The sequence below is a fragment of the Gopherus evgoodei genome, chromosome 1, assembly GCF_007399415.2.
Source record: "Gopherus evgoodei ecotype Sinaloan lineage chromosome 1, rGopEvg1_v1.p, whole genome shotgun sequence".
In the NCBI taxonomy this organism is placed as follows: Eukaryota; Metazoa; Chordata; order Testudines; family Testudinidae; genus Gopherus; species Gopherus evgoodei.
The window spans coordinates 47,731,786-47,753,663 of NC_044322.1; the positions used below are offsets into that span (position 1 = coordinate 47,731,786).

The 21,878-nt window shown below is 38.9% G+C and overlaps 1 protein-coding gene across 1 annotated transcript in view; it reads right to left on the minus strand.

Annotated features, from left to right (window-relative positions):
* Positions 1-21,878, minus strand: part of DCLK1 (doublecortin like kinase 1) — a 363,641-nt gene that overhangs the window by 19,669 nt on the left and 322,094 nt on the right. The window contains 7 exon segments of the mRNA XM_030543952.1: positions 4,910-4,990; positions 7,988-8,049; positions 8,052-8,083; positions 9,137-9,169; positions 9,171-9,212; positions 10,380-10,513; positions 16,313-16,455. Coding sequence (XP_030399812.1) covers positions 4,910-4,990; positions 7,988-8,049; positions 8,052-8,083; positions 9,137-9,169; positions 9,171-9,212; positions 10,380-10,513; positions 16,313-16,455 — 527 coding nt within the window.

Sequence of the window (21,878 nt, forward strand, 5' to 3'; positions counted from 1 at the left end):
TCAAAGGTCTGAGGCACAAGAATCACCAAGTCCTAAAGACTATTGTAATATTTTCTATCAGGGAAACTTACAGCCATAGCTCCAGAGATAATATTCCAGATCCACATAACACAGGATACATTTTTTGAGCCACAATGTGCTCCATCTGTGGCAGTTATAAAATATTAATCTGTCATTGCAACACTTTCTAACTACTTTTGCTGCTATCTGATGTTTACTTTACAAATATACTGGTAGTCAGGCTCCAAATTGGAATCACTTCATCCAACATTAAAAAAGACACACATCTAGGGTGAAACATGGCAGCTGTTTAATATCAAACAGCAATGCTACACCACATTTTACGACAGGAAGTGAAGAAGAGTATCATACCCACAAGAAAGTGCAGGAGGAATTGGACGTAGGCTAAATGCTCCAAATAGGAATTTGGTCAAGACACTGTAAATGTTAACCTCCCAAAGACAGTCTCCACTAACAAGTGTTCCAGTCTATACATTACCATTAGATACACACACTTCTTCTCACAAGTGGTCTGGACCTTGGTACTGCATCTCATCTATAGAACTAGGAACAAAACTGTCACGAGTGAGTGGTGATTTTGGATATTCACCTCAAAACACCTTAAATGGGCCTGAGTTTCATAAAATGCTGACACCCATTCTCTCAAAAATAGGCCCCTTCATAGTGTCTCAAAAGATAGGCACTCCGAAACTGAAGCATCTAAAATCACTTGTCGCTCTTCAAGACCTCAATTTAGGATTTACAACATATTACTTCAGTGTGCAATTGTTTACTGTCATCCCTATCTAATTTGAATGTTCCAGCAAACACTGTTAGTTGCTGCTCAAACAGAGGACCTGCTTTGTTTTGTTTTAAAATAAGAAAAAGAGCCAGACAGAGGCTGCTGGTGATATTCCTGTATATAATAATCATCATGAACACTGCTTACACATTTACATTGTGCTACACAACAGGACCCAAAGAAAAAGAAATTGTGCTAAAAATCTTAAGCAAAGCTCAGGACTGCCAGACTCCTACTGACCTGAAGCATTCAGATCCATTTCACAAGATGATCACAAGAGGTTTCCTTTCCAGTGCTAATTGTACCATAGGAAGAGGTCATTATATAAATAACAGAAGAAAATTAGACCAAATAAAAGCCCTGGAAAAGCCTGTTTACTCTGTTTTCTTTAAGGTTTGCAATGAGATATGGGCAGTGCCCTGCGGTGTGACCAAAAATATTGCAGCTGCCAAATAAGAAATGTTTTTTTAAATTAACCTCCTAATGAATGCTCAGTTTATTATTATTATTCACTGATGGTTACTTATTTATTTCACATATAGGCAGCCAGGGCCAGTGTATCTAGGGAAATGTTTTAAAGCTACAGGTTTCCTAATCCTTTTTAGGCTGCCGTATACAAATAATAATCCACTTTTGGGTAATCATTATAACAAGGAAGGGTTTACAAAATGTAATCCATTCTTTTCACCATTAAAACTTATTGAATTACAGTAAATTAAACATTTTTATTACTCAGAAGTCAAGAATTGGACCATAACTTGCCATTGGTGCATTTTGGATTATATAGTATTTCCAGTGTTTAAAATGCTAGCTCCCAACCCTCTAGCCTCTTTTATAATTTCTGAGTTTTGCAATGAATATGAGCAGGCAAAGGAAACAGTAAGAGTCCCAATAGGGGAAGTATAAAACAGTGGATTTGTTTCTAGCTCTAAGAGTTCTGTATATGAGAGACAAATCCAAATAAACTAAATTGAGGGCGCAGAGAACTGCTGTTAAATTGCATTCAGAATCCAGGATCTCCATCTGTCTCAATGGCAACTAGCCAAAGTCTTTTCAGGTTTTATTTATTAAATTGAAAACAGCTGGGATATTATTGACATAGGAACTGTTTTACTGGTCTGATTCTGACCATTACAAGTTTTGTTGTTTCTAAGAGAGTCCAGCTATTTTCATTGTTAAAATTTAAACTGAAATGAAGGTTGGCTCCTATTGAAACTGTCATACTAAATTCCAGCAATGTCATCAACTTACCAAGTAATCATTTAGTAAACAGTAATAAAAAGCTGCACTTGGAAGTACAATAGTTATTTACAGCCAACAAATACTTTTTACATAGAATAACTAGGCAGAATGTCAAAATGAAATTTCAAAGAGAAAAATATTTCATGAAAATTATCATGAAAAACTATTTCTATTTTCCAAGCACTATTACCCACCATTTTAGTGCTATTTCACTAGTCTCAAAACAATAAATAAGTCCAAAATATCATAGAGCATTTGGTACTAAGGAGACGAATTTAAACAGATTCATTAGAAAAGTGCAGTGTTATTCCACATATTATACTAGGATTTGTATTTACTTTCCTTCTAGAAAGGAGCAGAATATTTTATGAAGATCAGCTAAAATAAAAATTTTCACTTGTAGATCTCCAGTGCCATTATAAATATAAGTAAGCATTATTATCCCAATTTTAAAGATGAAGAAACTGAGGCAGAGAGAAAATGACTGGTTCAAGGTGATGACAGAGCTAGGAAATGAAAATGAGTCCCCTGACTCCCAGTACAATGTTCTCTCTATTGGTTCACACTGCCTCTGCAGGAAAACAAGTTTTCCCTTCTAGATTCTCTCTCTCTCACATGTACTTTGGGACCTAGTTCAGGAAAGCATCCCCATTCTGGACAGCATCTAACCATGTATTTCACTTTAGGCATAAGTCTCATTTAGTTCAGCGGACCTTAAATTTGTGCCTCAAATTCAGCACATACTTATGTGATAGCCAAACTAGAGGTGGACTCAGGCATGTGCTGAGGAACTTTCCTGAACTGAACTCCAGAAAACTTATCTAACAAATACTTACATTAGTCCAAGAAAAAGGTATTTCTAGCCTTATTAGCTCTGAATGATGACTACTATATAGCTGAAGATGAGTTACTGACCTCTGAATGTGGAATGCTATAAAGGAATGATTAGGGTGACAAAAATCCCCATAGAACTGGGATAGAATACTTCCCCTAGTATAAACAGGAGTGCTATATGTTTTCACTTTCATATGCTTGCAGAATATTAACAATATGACTTTCAACACTAAAGCACTGATCCCCAAACTTTTCAGGGTCCTGGAAGATGGGGTTGTGGCGTGGGAACACAAACATCGAGACGGGGGCCACAGCTGGGAGCAGGGCCAGGACTGGGAAAAGGTTGGGGCTGTGGCCAGGGGCCAAAGCTGGAGGAAGAGCCAGAGCCAGGACTGGGTGCAGAGCCGCGGCCGGGCTGCGGACAGAGGTGGGCACGACCCGCAGTTTGATCAGCTTTGCACTAATGGAAGTAATCCCTCTGACATTTCAGGCAGCTTGCTGAAGTTGTTTCCTAAAATGCATCAGAGTGCAATTTAACTGAAAGGAGGGAAAAAAGTTTTCAGATTCCAGATCCTCCAATGGTGTTAAATCAACAGAGCTCCATTAAATTCAACGTAGCTATACCAATTTACACCATTGAAGAAGCTGGCCATGAGGCAGCAATTCTGCTTAGTAAGTCCCACTTTCTATCTTTACCTTATCCCTCATCCCACAGTTCCCTCTCACTCCAGAGATAAATAATTTTCAGTTCCAAACAAAAATTATTTAAAATTGGGATATAAACATTGTGTGATAAAAATAATCCTTCAAGAAGGAAATAAAATACCACCAGCAACAACAAAATCTTCTGCCTTAAAGTGACCATGAAAATGCTAAATTGTCTCAATATATTTGCACTCAATGTCTATAAGCCTTACATGACAAAGGGATGTGAAGTTCAGAAGTATTTACAATTAAAACTGCTTCTATCTGAAGAGCAGAATGGAGGATAGAAGTACTTGAGTATCTGCTTTGTAGGTACTTTACACACCATTTTCAATTAAGGAATATAGTAAACTATTTGGACACCTTCTTACTTTTTTATGTTATTTAGTCTGTATATTTGAATTACAAATATTCCTTTTTGGAACTACATTCCCTTTAAGTGTATGACAGAGATCTTTTTGGATACTAGGGGAAAGTTCTGAGTCACACAAATGTGCTAGGAAGGAATTCCACGCTGGTACTTGCTTGCAATATGCAAATTCAGATTTTTTTTCTTCTACTCATTTTGCTTTCATATATTTTCATTTTTAAACTGGAATCTGGATTCTTCCCTCACCCCCTTTTTCTTTACATTTTTATCTAAATATTTTGAAACATATTAAATAGTATTGAATAATTAACATTTAACAGCGTCCCTGTCCCAACATTAAAACATAGACAGGCCCAGGCCTTCTTAATCGATATCAGATTGATCCATATGCCACCTCTTTGTTAATCAATTTTATGGCATGTTCAGAACAAATGAGCATTGATCTAAAGATAAAAATGAAAATTTCACATGAATCAGATTAAACTGATACGACTGCACATAAACATGTTTATAGTTCAAATTTGGAAGTTAATATTTGATTGTAAAGATTTTGAACTTAATGCTGAATCATCCAGCTTTAAAACATGGACTATATTTCAAGACCCCTTAATTGTGATTGCAAGACTTGTGAGCCCATCTGATTTACTGGCACAAAAGTGTCACTGCACCTGCAAATTGACCTTTGGGAAGCTGACAACGTTTGCAGGTTCAATTAAGCTGTGTTGAAAATTGTGGCCCAAGATATTGGGGGAGGGGAGTGCAGAGCATTGTGCACAAAAATATTTAATTGTATAGTATCACACTTTCACTTCCAGTGAAACCACACAGTAAGTTGGTCATTACCTGTGTCTGGTTTAGAAAATGTTGGCTCCAAAGAGGCATTTAAAGTATTTGATGGCAAACAGTTAAAAGATTATAAGACTAAAACAAGAATCTGCAGTCTTGAAATTACTTACATTAACCCACGGATGTTCAAGAACTTGCAAGGCTGAGAATCGCTGATCTACATCTACCTGAAGCATCATGGTGATAAGTTCCTGTGAAATGGAAGATAAGATCCCATTTAGAGCACATTTTTATGAAGAAAAACAAAAGATTTAATTCAGTAAAGTGACCTTCAATTGATTCTAGTAAAGCACAGTGTTCAGTGAGAGAATTATACAGGGTGGAACTATACTAAGGTTTTTAAAAAAAACTATCAACTGCTGAACTGTAAATTGAACTTCTAAATCAATAGCTAAATAATGCATTGAAAAGCGAGAAGACCATAAGTGCTGAGTTAATTTTGTAGTCAGCGGTTTGTAGAGGAAAGAACTTCTCACATAATGTACAAAACAGATGGGAGCATGAAATCAGGTTAGTTGCCCATTTAGAAAATAGCCAATTTTCTCTAAAGATGATGCAGATTAATCTGGAATTTGGCTTTCTCTAGCTCCGAATATTAATAGAAAAGTGCATATTTTCAAAAAAATATTTCTAACTCTTAAAACCTTTGTTTTAATGTTTCAAATTCCTCTTTACTATGTTCCCCTCAGTTTTCTACCAGCATTTAATGCATTCCTTCTCCCATCAATGAGTGCATTCAATTTATAGAAAAGATAACGGTAATGGGATGCTAATATAGAGGGAAATCAGAAATGATAGACATCAATTATTTTCAATAATAAATGGGAGCAGAATAGAAACTAATGATGCTATGCATCAAAATGGAAAATTTTAGAACAAATTAACTAGACAGAGTAGTTAGGTATGGAACAAGCTTGCCAAAGGAGCTGTGGAATTGTCATTAGAGATATTGAAGACTAGAGCTGATTCTTAACAGATGAGCGATGTCTTATGCATGATGAAATCAAGCTTGCCACAATACAAAGGGAGGGATTAGAACACTCCTACTAACACTTAATGCTTTCTTTCAGCTCCAAGTACTGTATCCTGTACGTTAATTTCACTAGCTTGGAAACTAAAATCCCACCTCTCTACCCCTCCCATATTATTTCCAAAAACATAGTACAAAACAGTGGTATAGAAGAATCAAGGGTCAGCGTTTAATATGTCATTTTCAATCCTCACACCCTGGATGAAAACGCTGACATTGTTTTGTGATAAATTAGTGCTCATACTGAGAGCACTGTGTTGCATATATTCATCCTATGATTATGTGTTGGCGCTCCCAAGCTTAAGGTAAGAAAAGGAAAGTGTTAGGGTGCAATCTATTGGTTATACACATGCCAACCCAAATGGACTGCAAATATGAAACTCCAGTCAACGCCAATGTTACTGTAACTCAGAATGCCTAGGAACTCTGGAATTTGAACTCTTGGGCCAAATTCAACTCCATTGTTCAACTATGTTAGGGACTAATCCTGAAAGGTACTGTGCACCCACAGCTCTCTCACCTCCACTCCGAATCAAGCTCTTCCTTATTACAGTAAAAGCTGTTTTATCCGGCATGTTGGGGGAATAGGGGGTGCTGGTACGTGAAAAATGCTGGTTAACTAAGAGGAGGGAGTTTGGGTGCGGTAGGGGTGCGGGGCTGGAGATTGGGGCACGGGAAGGATGTGGGGCGTGGCCTCTGGGAGGGAGCTCAGGGCAGGGGGTTGGGGCACAGGAGGGGCTCGGGGTACCATATCTGGAGGGGGGAGTGTTTCCCCACAAGCGGCAACCTGTCTCGGCTGCCCATAGGCGGAGGCACAGTAGGTGGCTCTGCACACTGTCTCCACCCCGCCCTGAGCGCTGGATCCGTAGCTTCCAGCCAGAACAGGTCGCCACTTGCGGGAGCTGCCTGAGGTGAGTGCCCTGCAGATCTGGCACCAAGGAACCTCTTCCCGCACCCCAATCCAATTCCCTGAGCTGCCTTCCACACCCAAACTCCCTCCCAGAGCCTGTGCACTGCACCCCGACCCCCTGCTAGCCCTGCGCCGACTGGACTATAAACTGGCCTTTTAATGAAGATAAAAATGCCAGTTTATAGAGCTTTCCGGTTGGTGAAGTGCTGGATAAAAAGCTTTTACTGTACTTGAAAATTGCTTTAAAAAAAGACTAAAAAATGAACTGCTTGTAATGGATTGACAGAACAAGTCAAAGTCTCATACACTGGCAACATTCAGGAGTTACAAGCAATGTCGAGCCTGCTTCTTTGACAGAGAGAGATATCAGGACAATCCTTTCATGTCATTAATCATGGAACATGTTTTCCTCCGATTATTATTATTATTATTATTATTATTATTATTATACTATTATTTAGTATTTATAATACAATTACACCTGGAGGTGCCAACTGGAATCCAGCTACCTTTGTGCTAGTTGCTGTACAAACCCATAGAAAGCAAAGTCACTGCCCCAAGGAGTTTTCAATCTAAGACTTCCTATTTATGATCCAAGTTACTGGAAGTTTTAATTGTTCAATAGGTGTTGACACGATGCTTAAAACCAGAGCTGGGCAAAATTTCTCAGACAAATAGTTTATTCTCTGAAAAATGCAGTTGTCAGGTTTATCTCAACTATCTGAATTCAGATTGAATTTGGCAAATAGATTCGCCCCTCCTGCCTAAAAGGAAAATGTTGAACAAGTTTTTAAATGTTTTATTTCAACATATTATTTCAAAATGACAGTTCATTTCAGAATTTAGCTAAATTTAATTGCTAAAGAGTAAAAACACCTAATAAAATGAAATGTTTCATTTGACCCAAAAACCATTTCCATTTTGGGTCGACCTGAAACAAAATTATTTTTTCTGATTTTTTTGATTTAGCCACTCAGCTGAAAATCATTTACTCATTCAGCTTTACTTAACAGTGCATAAGACACAAATACCAACAAAGTGCTGCCCAGGTCAGCTTACAGTCTCAGACACAGACAATAATCAGATAATAATGTAGTAGATGACACATATGTACTTCAGGGAGTCCAGACCTAAAGCTTCTCAAACATATGACACAAAAGAACAGCAGTTTTACATTCTCTTTGCACACACAACATATATATAGGGCACTTTTGATAAAACAGAAGAGAACCAACTTTGTAAATCTACCTTTGCAGAATCAGAAACATTATCCCAGTATGGAGATGGGAAATCGACCTGTCCCATCAAATCTGATCAAAAAGCACTTCCTGGTCATCTCCACATCTGTAAAGCAAACACAAAAAAACCCTTAAGATTTATTTCCAGAGGTTGTTTTTATAAACTTTTAAAAAGCAAGTAAATGCCTTTAGCTGTAGTTCACTAAATTTGCCTTTTGGAATCAGTTCCTCTCCCCATGCCACATGGCCACCATTGTGGACTGTGAGGGCACTTGAGATGAAGCGACAAGTGAGAAGGGGGGGGGGAAGAGAGTCAACTTGTAGGGCAGGCTCTGTTATCTCCCTCCACCTTTGGAATACACTTCCCTTTTTGTTTCTGAGCCTGCCTATCTTTAAGGCAAGGCCCAGCCCTTCTTCTTTGCTTTAATGGAGAGGGGAGATTTGTGAGGGGAGGATGTAAGTTTGCTTGCAGGTGTAAATCTCTGTGGATGGCTTACATTTTGTTTACATTTTACTGCTTCCCGCTTACTGTGTTGGGAATAAGTGGGGGAAACTGCTGATTTCATCATATCTTAAATGCTTGCCAAGGGCACTCAGAGCCTGGAACGGGTGCATTTGTTTTGCAAGGCAGATTATCAAAATAAATAAAATTAGAAGAGACTGGGGTTTTTACAGTAACACAATGGAGATTTATGAAGTTTGTATAAATTAATAGGTAGAGCAGGGGTCAGCAACCTTTCAGAAGTGGTGTGCTGAGTCTTCATTTATTCATTCTAATTAAAGGTTTCTCGTGCCGGTAATACATTTTAATGTTTTTAGAAGGTCTCTTTCTATAATATATAACTAAACTATTGTTGTATGTAAAGTAAATAAGGGTTTTTAAATGTTTAAGATGCTTCAATTAAAATTAAATTAAAAGGCAAAGCCCCCCAGACCAGTGACCAGGACCCAGGCAGTGAGAGTGCGACTGAAAATCAGCTCGCTTGCCGCCTTTGGCGCCTGTGCCCCTGAGGTAGAGCATGGAAAAAAATAATCCAACATTGCAAGCAAAGATTTCCCCCCACCCCACAGCAGACCTCTTAGTGCAGGACAGGCACATGGACCATTCACAGCACAGAGGTGCATTGTTAAGAGTTGGATAAAAGATCATAGCTCATACCCACGGAATGGAGGAAAGCCACACAGCAGGATGTGTAATCACACCAGCTGCCCAGATGTCCACCTTCAGGCCATATCTAAAAGTGTTATAAGTATTATAATTAGAGATACCAAGCCTGTATGAACTACAGTACAGAACTGAAAGACAACTATGTCAGTTCAAAAATTCTTATGAAATGGTCTGAGATGAATTTTATCTATACTGTACACCATTTCTGCCTTCAAATCCAAGGCAGATGTTTACAATTTAAAGCTAAATTGGATTAGAATGTCGAACACAGACGATAAAGTGTACTGGTTTCTTGGATGCAGGGCCGGCTCCAGGCACCAGCCAAGGAAGCTCGTGCTTGGGGCGGCAGATTCTAAGGGCGGCATTCCCTCGAATCCTTTTTTTTTTTTTTTTTTGCTTTGCCACTTCGGCTGCCCCGCAGGTTTTTTTCTTTTTGGTTCGCTGCTCCGCCTGCCCTGTAGAGTGCGGCAGAATGGAGGAGGGGAGCACCTTGCAGGGAGTGGGCTGCGCCCTCCGTCTGCCCTAGCTGGTGCCAAGTCTGTAGCAAGCCCGGCAGGGTAGCCCAAGCCTTTACCGCCCTGCTGACCGGAAGGGAAGGAAGCCCTGGCCGCCCCCCTTCTATCTCCCCTTAGCTCCCTCCGCCTCCTCCCCTACGCTGCCCAGGGATGTCGGCAGCGTCGGGAGTCCCCCTGCACTCATGCTCCAGATGCCTGCACAGTTTTTTTTGCTCTGCTGCTCCAGTTGCCCCATAGGTTTGCATTTTTTTTTTGGTTCGGTGCTCTGGTCGCCCTGCATGTTTGTTGTGTTGTTTTTTTGCCTGGGGTGGCAAAAAGCGAGAGCCAGCTCTGCTTGGATGAGAGTAGGGCTTGTTTGACCTCTTCTGACAGGCAGCCTGCACAGGTGCCGTGCGTCACTCACCCCAGGGGGTGTTTGCTCTACATGATAGACCCTAAGGAAAAGGACAGTAGAGGGCAAAGGAAGAGCACAGAAAACAACAGTTAGCAGTCACTGAGGGCAGTTTTTTGTTACTTTTACCCCAGGGTTAAAAGAAATGGTTAGTTACTGCCTCAGTGCTAATTTGAGGGCTCTTTACTTTGAGGTTAAAAACTGCCATTGTAACCCCTAATAAAAAGTAGACTAAAAAAGCCTAAATTAAAAGAGTTATAACTGATATATTGGCGAGAACATATTCAACCTTGCACACTAAAATGAACCTTTATTGCAAAAAGTTTACCCAGCTTCTGCAATGATTTCTGGAGCTACATATGTAGGGGTCCCACAGACTGTGTAAAGAGGACCATCCACTATTGTTGCCAGCCCAAAGTCTCCCAGCTTCAGAGACTTGCTTCCATCTTGGTGTTCATAAACCTAAACCAGAAATAAAATCCAAAGGATCAGCAAGGTTCTGTGTAAAAGGACCCATGAACAATTTGCTAACTTCCTGACATACTCCTTTCAGTTGAGTATGCTTTCAGATTCTCTCCTTCACTTCCCAAAATACAGATAAGCGCACGTTTAAAAAAAAAATCACAGTGATTAGGAGGGTTTGATTCATAGATAGTCTCTCTTCTAAAAAAATAAACATACCCAGTGTAACTGGCTGAGTATGCTGGATCCTCCTTTAGTGGCTGATCATCAAAGAGCACAAAATCTTTCTCTTGTTAAAAGCTAAAGTATAGTGGCATAGTAGAAGCCTGTGCTTTTGCTGTTGAAGTTCCTGGGTTAAATCCCCACTGAGTCTGACAACCATGGTGGCTTATTAAAATTAATACACAAAAGAGAGGCTTGTACAGGGATTTGAACTTCTGAGCTAAAGAAGTAACTCCATTAGTTGACAGCAGTAGTAGGCTTTTATTCTCTCAATGGACGAACCACTAGAGAGGTCATAACACACTCAGCTATCATGTTACTTCACTAAGCACTTATGCTCACTTTTGAGAGCTCACAAAAAACTAAAGGTGGCATTTTCAAAAGTGCCCAGTGTTAGCACAACTCTTCTTCCATTGAAGTCAATGGCGTAAGTCTCACTGACTTCAATGGAAGCAGAGTTAGGCCAATACTGAGCGCTCTTGAAAATCCTTCCCTAAATTATGATCTCTTCAGCAGTGAAAAACTACTTGCAATTATTTTTGTTTTCTTTTTAATCAGTGCAAGAGGAGATTTTATATTCTAGAAGCAGTCAGTACATTAAGATAGCAGCCACACTAGGAAAATTTCAATTTCCATTGCTTCCCCAATGCCTAAACACTGACAATATTTAAATATCAAAACAAATAGTCAAAATAAAATAATTAAATGTATCAAAATAAAATGTTAATCAGAGAATCATCCCTTAAGGCAGTAGTTGATCGGGGCTCTCTCTTCCAGTTTTTATGTTGATTTATGGTAAAATTTAGTGCAGTTTAATCTAACAACATTTAAAAAAAATGTTCAGTCTACAAGCGTAATCTCATGTACGCCACCATCTTGAACAGCCACTGCCTCATTGAATTACAAATTCCTGCAAAAGAAACTTCTTAGATTTCCTTTAAGAAATGGGCAGTAAACTCAACAGAGACTCTTCATCTGCTCACTTAGTGCAAAAGTTTTTCCTAGAACACCCATTCCTCATCAACTGAAACAGTTTGCTAGGGATCCATCAAAAACAACTGTAACTAGCCATCCTATGAAGAAATTTTTTCTTCACTTGCTGTACAACCTTGCATAGAAAGATTAAGAAACCTTCTTGCCACTCTTCTGTATTGTAGGGCTATACAACATATTACATCAGGTCTTCAGTATTATGAGGGGAGATTCAGCATTCACAGAAATCCTCTGTTCCTCGGATTGTTTTTAATAAGTGCATGAAACTGGATCTTGTTATGCAAGAGGACCAACAATCTGAAATGGATTCACACTTCTCTGTTATTAAGCCAGCAAAAAATGGGCATAAAGACCATTAAAAATGTAATTTCAGCTTTATTAAAAACACAGTTTGTTAAATACATCTGGTTCCTGAAATGAAGTGTTTGCTGAAATGGGAGCAATACATCTAATTTCAAGCACAGTTTTAACTAAAGACTAGCAACTAGAAACTTTAAATAGACACTTGGTGGAAAATGTAAAGAAGTGGTTTAGAGATCAGTGGCTGAAGCTGCTGTAACTAGTATTCATCCTTAATGCAATTGCCTTTTATTGTGGAAAATGCCTTCACCTAGTTTGGTTAATCTAGTCCATGTTTACAGATTAATTTCACTAGTCACACTGGTGATGTGAATGAACCATATAATCAGAGCAATTAATTACAGAAAAGGCCTCTTAAGTCATTGAATCCATAACTCTGCCAATGCGGAACTGAGCAGTATGGTATATTTTCTAGGGTTTTGTCCAGTCCATTTCCAGGAATGAGGCTTCTACTACATCCTTGAGAGACTATTTCAGTTGTTTTTCTAGTAACACTAGAACAGAATAGTTTCCCCCCACCCTGTTATAACTCTATTTAGCGCTCTCTATAAAAGTGCTCCTAATGTGAAGCAGTGGTACGTTAATTGCCAGTCAAGGCGTAAGGAATGTGAATGATAATTTAATGCTCATCTCATTCAGAACAAATGCTATACATGTTCTACTGCATTTAAACACTGAAGGGCAATTAGAGAGATGAGGATTAGTGCAAATTACCCACTATGTAGTGCTTTCACTGTTTTAACTAAGCAATAAAACTGGGTAATTGTACAACACTAATTGAATTCAGAAACACATAATTGTGTGCCACCATATGTATCCTATTACTACAAAGACTGTCAGTATTTTCTAAGCTGCTCTTGTGATCACTACAGATGGCAACAGTCAGAGAAGTTGTTCTCTGGGGTTTATTATATGGCTATAAAAACATCCCAGGATTTCACAAAATAAACGTGTTAAATAGCAGCAATTATAAAAATGTTCCAATTAAAACATGGAAGGCATGTCCTCCAGAGAACAGAGCAAGTGGATGCATAGGTACAGCATTACAGACTTTAAGCACATTGAAAGCTCATGGAGATTTTTCTGCTAAAATGGATAATAAACATAACAATACTTACCATTTGTATAGAAATTACCAACTTCAACGTGTTTTTAAAATGTTAAGAAACTAATCCTCATTGTACACCTGTGACAAATAAATATCATCCCATTTTACAGATCAGGTGATTGAGGCAGAAAGGTTAAGACATTTCTAAGGCCACAGAGAGCTACTGTCAGAGACAGGATTAGAATTCAGAAACTCTTAGCTCCAAGTACTGTGCTGAAGACCACAATCACCCTCTCTATCAAAGCCTAGATGAACTTAAGAGCAGTAATGTAGTCAATGGATCACATGCTGACTTTCTTACAGTGCGAGATCACCTGATGTCATGACAATCTATTATGTCACATCATGTTTAGTCAGGCTTTTGACACAGTCCCAAATGACATTCTCATAAGCAAACTATGGAAATGTGGTCTAAATGAAATTACTATAAAATGGGGGCACAACTGGTTTGAAAAGCCCTATTCAGAGTAGTTATCAATGGTTTGCTGTCAAACTGGGAGGGCATAGTAATTGGTTCCTGCAGGAGTCAGTCCTGGGTCTAATACTAGGCAACATTTTACCTACTGATTTGGATAACAGAGTAGAGAATATGTTTATAAAATTTATGGATGACACCAAATTGAGAGGGGTTGCAAGCTCCTCGGAGGATAGCACTGGGATTCAAAGTGACCTTGACAAGTTGGAGAATTGGTCTGAAATCAACAGGATGAAATTCAATAAAGCCAAGTGCAAAGTACTTCACTTAGGAAGGAAATATTACATGCACTACTACAAAATGGGGAATAACTGGCTAGGTAGTAGTACTGATGAAAAGGATGTCATGGTTATAGGGAATCAAAAATTGAATGAGAGCAAATAATTTGATGCATTGTGAGAAAGACAAATACCATTCCGGGGCATTAACAGGAGTGTCATATGTAAGACATGTAATTATTCTGCTATACTAGGCACTGGTGAGGCCTGAGCTGGTGTGTGCCCAGTTTTAGGTACCAGACTTTCAGAAAGATGGAGATAAATTGGAGAGAGTTCAGAACAGAGCAAAAAAAAAAAAAGATTAAAAAGAAAGAAAGAAAAAGAAAGATATTAGGAAAAACGTTCTAACTATAAGGATAATTAAGTTCTGGAATAGGCTTCCAAGGGCAGTTGTGGAATCCCCACCACTGGAGGATTTTAAGAAGAGGTTGGAGAAAACATCAGACAGGGATACTCTAGATATACTTGGTAATGCCTCAGTGTAAGGGGCTGGACTAGATGACCTCTCAAGGTCCATTCCATCCCTGCAATTCTCTGTTTTGCGATATATGTAGAGGTAAATGCTGAGACAACACATCTGATGTCAATATGTACCAACAAACTAGAGACCTGACTTCCATGTACACTAATACCCCATTACACTGCCAGAGCAAGTGTCAAGGGGCCTTAGTGTAAATGAGAACCAGATCCTTTATATTTATCAGATGAGTGCTCTCTAATTTATCATACTAAGCACCAAAGGGAACACCGTTTCCTGTGCTCCCCCATATACCTGATAAGTTCTATGGAAGTGCCTCCATACCCTTTTATAGTTCTTTTCTTTTACACCAGTGGAGCTGAAGTAGTTTTAATATGCAAGTGCTTGTTTTGAAAGTTACGGTCTTTGTGAAAAGTTTAGTGCCTTCTAGCCATTGTTTAGTATCAACAGCAGCATATGACCTTTGTGTTCTCTGGACTGGAAAATACACTCGAACAATTTGAATGAAGTGAAGAACAACGATTACTCACGATAGGCCAGTGGGTATTACCAACAAGGGAATAATGAGGGTGGAGGCAGAAAGACATTGAAAATGCTTCAGGCTACTGCTGTCAAACTTTAGGAATTTAAGAAGTTTGAATATAAAGCATGGTAGGTCTTTTTCCATGAAATCCTCCCACACATTCCAAGTCACGGTATTAATGAATCCTGACATGTGACTGCTATAACTTATGCATGTGGCAATCTATGAACACTAGCATTAAAATTGCTATAGGGGTGTACATGTTCACGTCTAATGAGAGCCCTGGCCTACATAGTGTTAGCATTTTCTGAAAAACTAAGCCAAGAATACAGACAGCTGTCACCGTGGAGTTCTGAATTGTACAAACCCAATTTTCTGCAAGGGTGTTACCATTTACCTGAACCAACTTTCCCATAACAACTTTCCATTGCCAAACAACATTGAACAGAGAAGATGATGGCAGACAGTGCACAGCTAAGAACTTATGTTCTTTACCATCTAAATTATGTTATTGCTTTAAAACACTCAGACAGTTATGAGGGCCTTGATACTGAACATTCTCAGCAAGTTAGAATAAATTCAGAGAGCAAACACAAGAATGATTAAGGGACTGGAGAGATTAATTTGTTGGAAAAGACTGAATTAAAGATGACAGTGGACGCAATAACTGTCAAGAAATATGTAGACCCCAAGGAGAGACAGGATTTGTTTAAGGTGTTTTTTTAGTGACTTCAGTGGGAGTTGGACTGGGCCCTCAGAAGAAAATAAATGACATTAAATTAGAAAAAGGAAGGTTTAGACTGTCTAACAAGGAAGGTGTTCTAACAGAAAGATCTATTAGACTGTTTCATGGTTAGAGCAGTCAGAGACGGACTTCAGGGTTCTATTTCAGGATCTGCCACTGAAACACTACATGCTTTGAGGCAGATCATGTAATCTCAGTTTGTATGTCTGTAAATTGAAATACTGCTACTAATCTCCTGCGTAGGGGGGTTGGGTAGCTTGTACTATGAAAGGTGCAAAGTATTTATTCCAAGGGAAGTGCCTATAGCTCTATTATGTGAAATATTTGTAGTTAGACTGAAAATACACTCAAAAATTCACTGTATGGAATAATCCTGCACTAGTGTCCTACGACAAAGACTAGCTAAAGACATAGACTGTTTAACTTCTAGGAACCTGACACGTCTATATTTTTGTGACTGCTGTTTGGTTTTAAAGACCTTTAGATGTGAAAAGATTAGTATGTGAGAGAAAGTAAGTTAAAAGGCTAATGACAGACTATTTCACTGAGAGCACAGGTACACTTTCATGCACTCCCAAGTTAGCAGTAGCAATACAGGAAGTAGAGCTTTCGCTTACCAGTAGATTCTCAGGTTTGATATCCCTGTGAACAATGTTCAAGCTATGGAGGTATTTGATGGCACTGGCCAGATTGTACAGCATCCCACTGGCATCCCGCTCTGTGTATTTAGTGGAGGTGATGGCATCAAAAGGTCTCCTCCCTGGAACAGAATAATCATGGCACATTAACAACTTCCTGTTGTACACAGACAGCACCGCTTAATAATCTTTCTGGAAAATGAATAGCAGCAGTGTGCCACTTTGTGAGGGCCCCTCAGAGGTCCTTCCTACCTACAAAGGTCTTGTGTTGTGGTGTCATTCATCCTAGGTACAGAAGGCTGGGCATGCCTCCTATTCAGAGCTGGTCAACACTGCTCAGTGTGTCAGCTAACGGAGCTGAAAGTTGTGGATTGAGGAAAATATTAAGCAACCCATTCCTCTCCTGTAGCTACGCATGCTGCTTCTGTGACATTTCCAGCACTGCCAACCTGTTTCCTTAGCACCTACATTGCAAACCTGCTGCATACCAGCATATTCAGCTGTCACTGTGCTGGGTACCAATCCCTGCTGCCATTTATTATAATTACGAATAGCCTACATTCAAAACCATATCCACAATCTCAGTTAAATCTAAAATGATATGGATATTTAGAATTAAAGATGAAATTATTTCCCATAATGCATTTATTTACCCAGCTTATATACAATGCATTAAAGGGATCTGTTTTCACCTCTCAGATATCTTAGAAAACATTAACTTGAGAGACCTCACTCCCTTTTAGAATGTGTCAAGTATTATAGGTTTTCTACTTCCTGATGTTAATACTGGGGTCCCCCAGCAGAAAATATGATACACTATTATGCTCAAAGGCATCTGATGAGTTAACATTATTGTCTTACTGCACTGGAGACAATCTATGTCACTTCCCAGTTATCACTAAAAGTATTTAACTCTGTTGCAATCGCCTATGCCTCTCTCTGTGTTCCTTCCTACACCATAATATTACATGGTGCCAGAGCTGGCTGGATGCCACCTCCAGGAGGGGAAAACAAAAGGAAAGGAATGAAGAAAGGAAGAGAAAGTAAGTGAAACTCCTCTGAAGTGAGGAGAGGGTTTATTTTCTCCATTCTCAAGCTCTCGGGCAGCCACTAAATTAGACTGTATTACTAGCAGCAAGCTAAGAGAGAGAAAAAATATTAAAGTGATTGAGAATGGCCAAGAGGGCAGGAGAAACCCCAGTTCAATGAGGAGTGTCAGGCAGGGTGAGAAAAATAAAAGGTTGCTTTGCAGAAGAACTGAACCACAGGCCAAAAGCAGAGCAGCTCCATTAAGGAAGCCTAGATCCCACAGAAAGAGAAAAGGCGAGGACAGAGTCTGCAAAAACAGTGAGAAAAATCAAGCTGTCTAGCTGGGGCAGCAACAACAGAAAGAAGAAAAAAATTAATAAAAGCAGATTGTTCTTAAAGGAACAGAAGTTATTTCCCAGGGCAATGGAGAAAATATTTCCCATAATGCCAGCATTGCCAACTCTCATGATTTTATCCTATGTTTCATTTTATTAGGTATTTTTTCCTTAAGACCCAGGACCTGAATCATGCAAATCTCAGTTTTCACTGGGGAAAATAAAAAAGTCAGTTTCTGGCCTTTGTGGCTACAGAGAAAATCTAGAAAATATGTCTGCTAGAGGCTCAAACAGTAGAAGAAAAATAAAGAGAAACAAAATATTTGAAAATAAAAAAATAAAATCCCTCATGATTGTTTAGCCAATCAGAAAGTTGTTGTAATCCAACTCAACATTCTTGTACTATTGTGTTTTGACACTAGTATAATTCCTATAGAAAGCATTAATTTCACTGATTATCATCAGTATAGCCAAAATGCATAAACTGTGTTGAGCAGTTTCATGTTGCATCAGGACTTGTCAATTATGCCAATATATACCAAGTACATCTCTTTTATACAATATGGGGGAAGAGGCATAGGACATATTGGACTTTGGTCAAGATAAATAGAATGGTATATGAACACTGAAAAATCTATGTGACACATATTTTATTAGGAAATCTGAGTAACTACCACAGAGCATGAAAAGGGAAACAGAAGGATGCAAACTATAATAAAATGAGGTTCAACAACAAGCTCACAAAGAAACAAAAGCAGAAAACTTGAGCAATTCTGAAAAAAGAGCTTGGAGACAGATGGGTATAGGATGTCCCCTCATTTCTTGAAAATGAACCTGACATACAAAGGTGAAGGCTGCAAAAAATCTAAGAAGGGTACACTGTCCAGCCTGTGAAGTCCTCCAAGTAGGGGTAGATGTTGCACAGAAGAAAAGAAAAGAACAAGAGAAAGAGGTGAGATTGACAATGAACATGGCTATACAGCTAGTGTCTGATTGTGGGCAAGATGAAGACAAAGTTTCAGCACCTTTGCCACCAGTCCAGTAAAAAGCATCTTGCTGAAAATTATATTGGCTCAGCAGAGGATTCAGTAGCACAATTAAGAAATCTGCAAGCTGCAAAGATAAGAGGACTTGTGGTAAATGAAAACAAAGTTAGCTCATTCCAGAACGCAAATTAGAGTTCTCCAGCACAGATTTATTCCCCCTGTGGGTTTTAAAAGTCCACCTCACTAGAATGTTTGAAGACAGTCATTGACAAAACTGGGCTATATAGACCTTCTTCTACACTACCTGATGACACTGATCATGACTCTTTGAATCAACCACTCAGAGGAATCGTGAGCTGGAGAATTTGGAAAACCAGGGGAAAAAATTCAAACAGAATAAAATAGAAGATGGAGGAGAAAGGGGCCAAGATTAAGATCAAAAGAGAAGATTAAAGGAAAGGACTGGTCTCGTAAACATTTTAGAAGAGATATTAAACCTCAAGTGTCATGACTTAGGCAAATCTCTAACTAGGATCAGGATGAGACTTAATGTAGAGGGAAAATTATCTCACATCTACTTATTGTGGGGTTCTTATACCTTTTTGTGAAGCATCTGGAGCTAGCAACGGTCAGACACAGAATACTGGATGAGATGAACCTCTGGTCTGATCCAGCATGGCAATCCCTATGTCTTTATATTCCTTATGTTCTTAAATCTCAGATGTAACATCAGTTACATCAGTCAAGGATCTGGCCCAAAGAGGTGGAAAAAAGGTCAAGCCTCAGATGTAAGGGAAAAGAAAGATGAAAAATCTAAAGCCAAAAGAAAAAGGGAAATACCAAAGCTAAAGTTAAAGAGAAGAAAAAGAAAGAAAAGAATAGAGGGAAGCCTAAACTCAAGAAAGGAAAAGAAAAAGGAAGCAAACACAGTACATTAATAGAGACAGCTAATAAAGCAGAATAATTTTGTTGGCAGTCAGGCAGTCTACCTCATCCTCCAGTTAAAAAAAAGTGTAAAATTAGACTACACTGAGTTTTATTATATTGATAAGTGTTTCTGGAGGAGAAAGAGGTGCTGGAAGGCACTTAAAGCATTAATATGGTTGACAAATATTTTTTCTAAGTTGTCTCTGAAGCACTAGTGTTTTATAACTTGCCAATCTCTGCCTAGCTTATTCATACATCAGGCCAACCCATCCATTACTTAGGCACATTGGGTGTGTGTGTGAGGGACACGTAAGGATGCAATTTCAACCCAACTCTTGATTCTCCGATTTTTCTGGAATTAAGTCAGACTAGCAACATCAGAATGTAGTTTTTATCATCTGCACATAAGGCAGTAAGTTTGTAAGTACAGTAATTTTGTTTTGTTGTGTAGAAAGGCAAAGTGCCAGTGACCAGGTCCTGCAGTCATTTTACAAGCACTGCTTGCAATATGTTTATATTTGTATTTATGAAGTGCTTTTTCTTACACTTAGAGCGCTTTTAAAAAGCAGGGAACAATATGCCTACCATGAAATGAAACGAAAGCAGTATTTACAACAGCCTCTTTTGTCAAACATGTTGCTGTCAATTAATGCAGGGTGATATTAACTGCAACTGTGCTCTACAACAAGCCTTTTCTTCTTGAATTTCTTTCTTGTGTGTGAATTTGATTTAAACTCAGGTTTTCAAAAGTCAGTCAGTAACAGATGGTTAATCAATTCCAACAGCACGTGCTGTGCAAGAGAAACAGTCAGCAATTGTTGAATTAACAATTAATATCTTTCCAGAAATACTTTCCTTGGTGCCTACAGAGCACAGTATAACAAGGTTTTTTCAATTAAATATTAACAAATAGAATAGATATTCAAAGAAACAATACTAACATCTGATTGGGACTGGTCTCCCTTTATTCCCCCTCATCATATAAAGGTAAAGAACCCATTAACTTCATGTGCTCACGGAAATTCAGATTAATTTATGTTTATGAAAAATCTCCTAAAAGCATGAATATTCATAACTAAGAAAAAGCAAACCACCTGATTAAACTTCATGGTATCTGCAGAAATTCTTAAGTAAAAAGAGAGAGAAAGAACATGCAAGCGTGTGTGGGTATGTCGAAGAGGAAGAGAGCAGGAGAAGTAGTAGAAGACTGATTTTCCCATTAAGTCATTAGAATAGCTTTTCTCTTTATAATCCTATTTTGAGACATTCCCTTTTGTGAGTGCTGGCAGTGTCCTCTTCTCTTGTTTAGCTGAGTGAGAACTGGATTATAACTTAAATCCAAACAAAAAACCCTATTGCATGTCAAATTTTCAAACATGGGTGGCTAAGTAAGTTGCTCCTGCAAAACTTGCCTGTTTTTTAAGTGATTGCTTACCCTTAAGGTCCTGGATACTGCAGTCAGGGCACAACTCACATTGGCTAGATGACCTTCTGGAGGGAAGGGGTAAGATGGAAGGTCTGTCATGGGAAACTGAGTGGAGGTGGGTAGTCACTTGGACCTAAAATGCCCCAGAGTTTGGAATTCGAGCAGACCTATCAGGTAGTACCTCTCTGATTGTTTTACTGTACAGCTGCCTAAGTCTCTCTCATTGGACCCCAGAAGCCCAGACACCGGATGGGGGACCAAAGAATGGCTATAAAACCAGAAAGATGGCAGAGGAGGGGAACTAAGAGGTGGCAGGGTTTATTATGCTTCCAGAGATTAGGTGAGCGGATGGGCACAACTTGGGCAGTGGTTGAAGGGTCTTGTTTCTGTTTTGGATGAAACATTGAGAGGCAATTCAACTTCCCATCTGTTACATGTTTGTGGTATAATGCACAGGCCAGTCTTTGCAAGCAGGAGAAGCAGGGCCCTACTTAATGCATGAAGATGAGAGGAGATAGTCTTCTAGTTCTGGTGTGGAAGGCAGTGGTATTCTTTCCATAGGGTAGAACTTTTAAGAGCTTAAAAGGCCAAGTTTGACATCAGGGTGAAGTTTTTACATTCAACAGGTTTGTGTACAAGTACTGCTGGCACAAATTAAACATCTATGTTTTAAATGGTTAGGACTCAATTTTTCAATTAGTGGACATCAAATCATGGTCTGCAAGGCCACCAAAACAAAGAATATTGCTGGAATGATGGCAGGAATGAGATATTGAGAATGGAAGTGGTTAATGAGAGAGTTGGTCTCTCTTACAAAGTATTCTGCAGAATTAAATAATTGG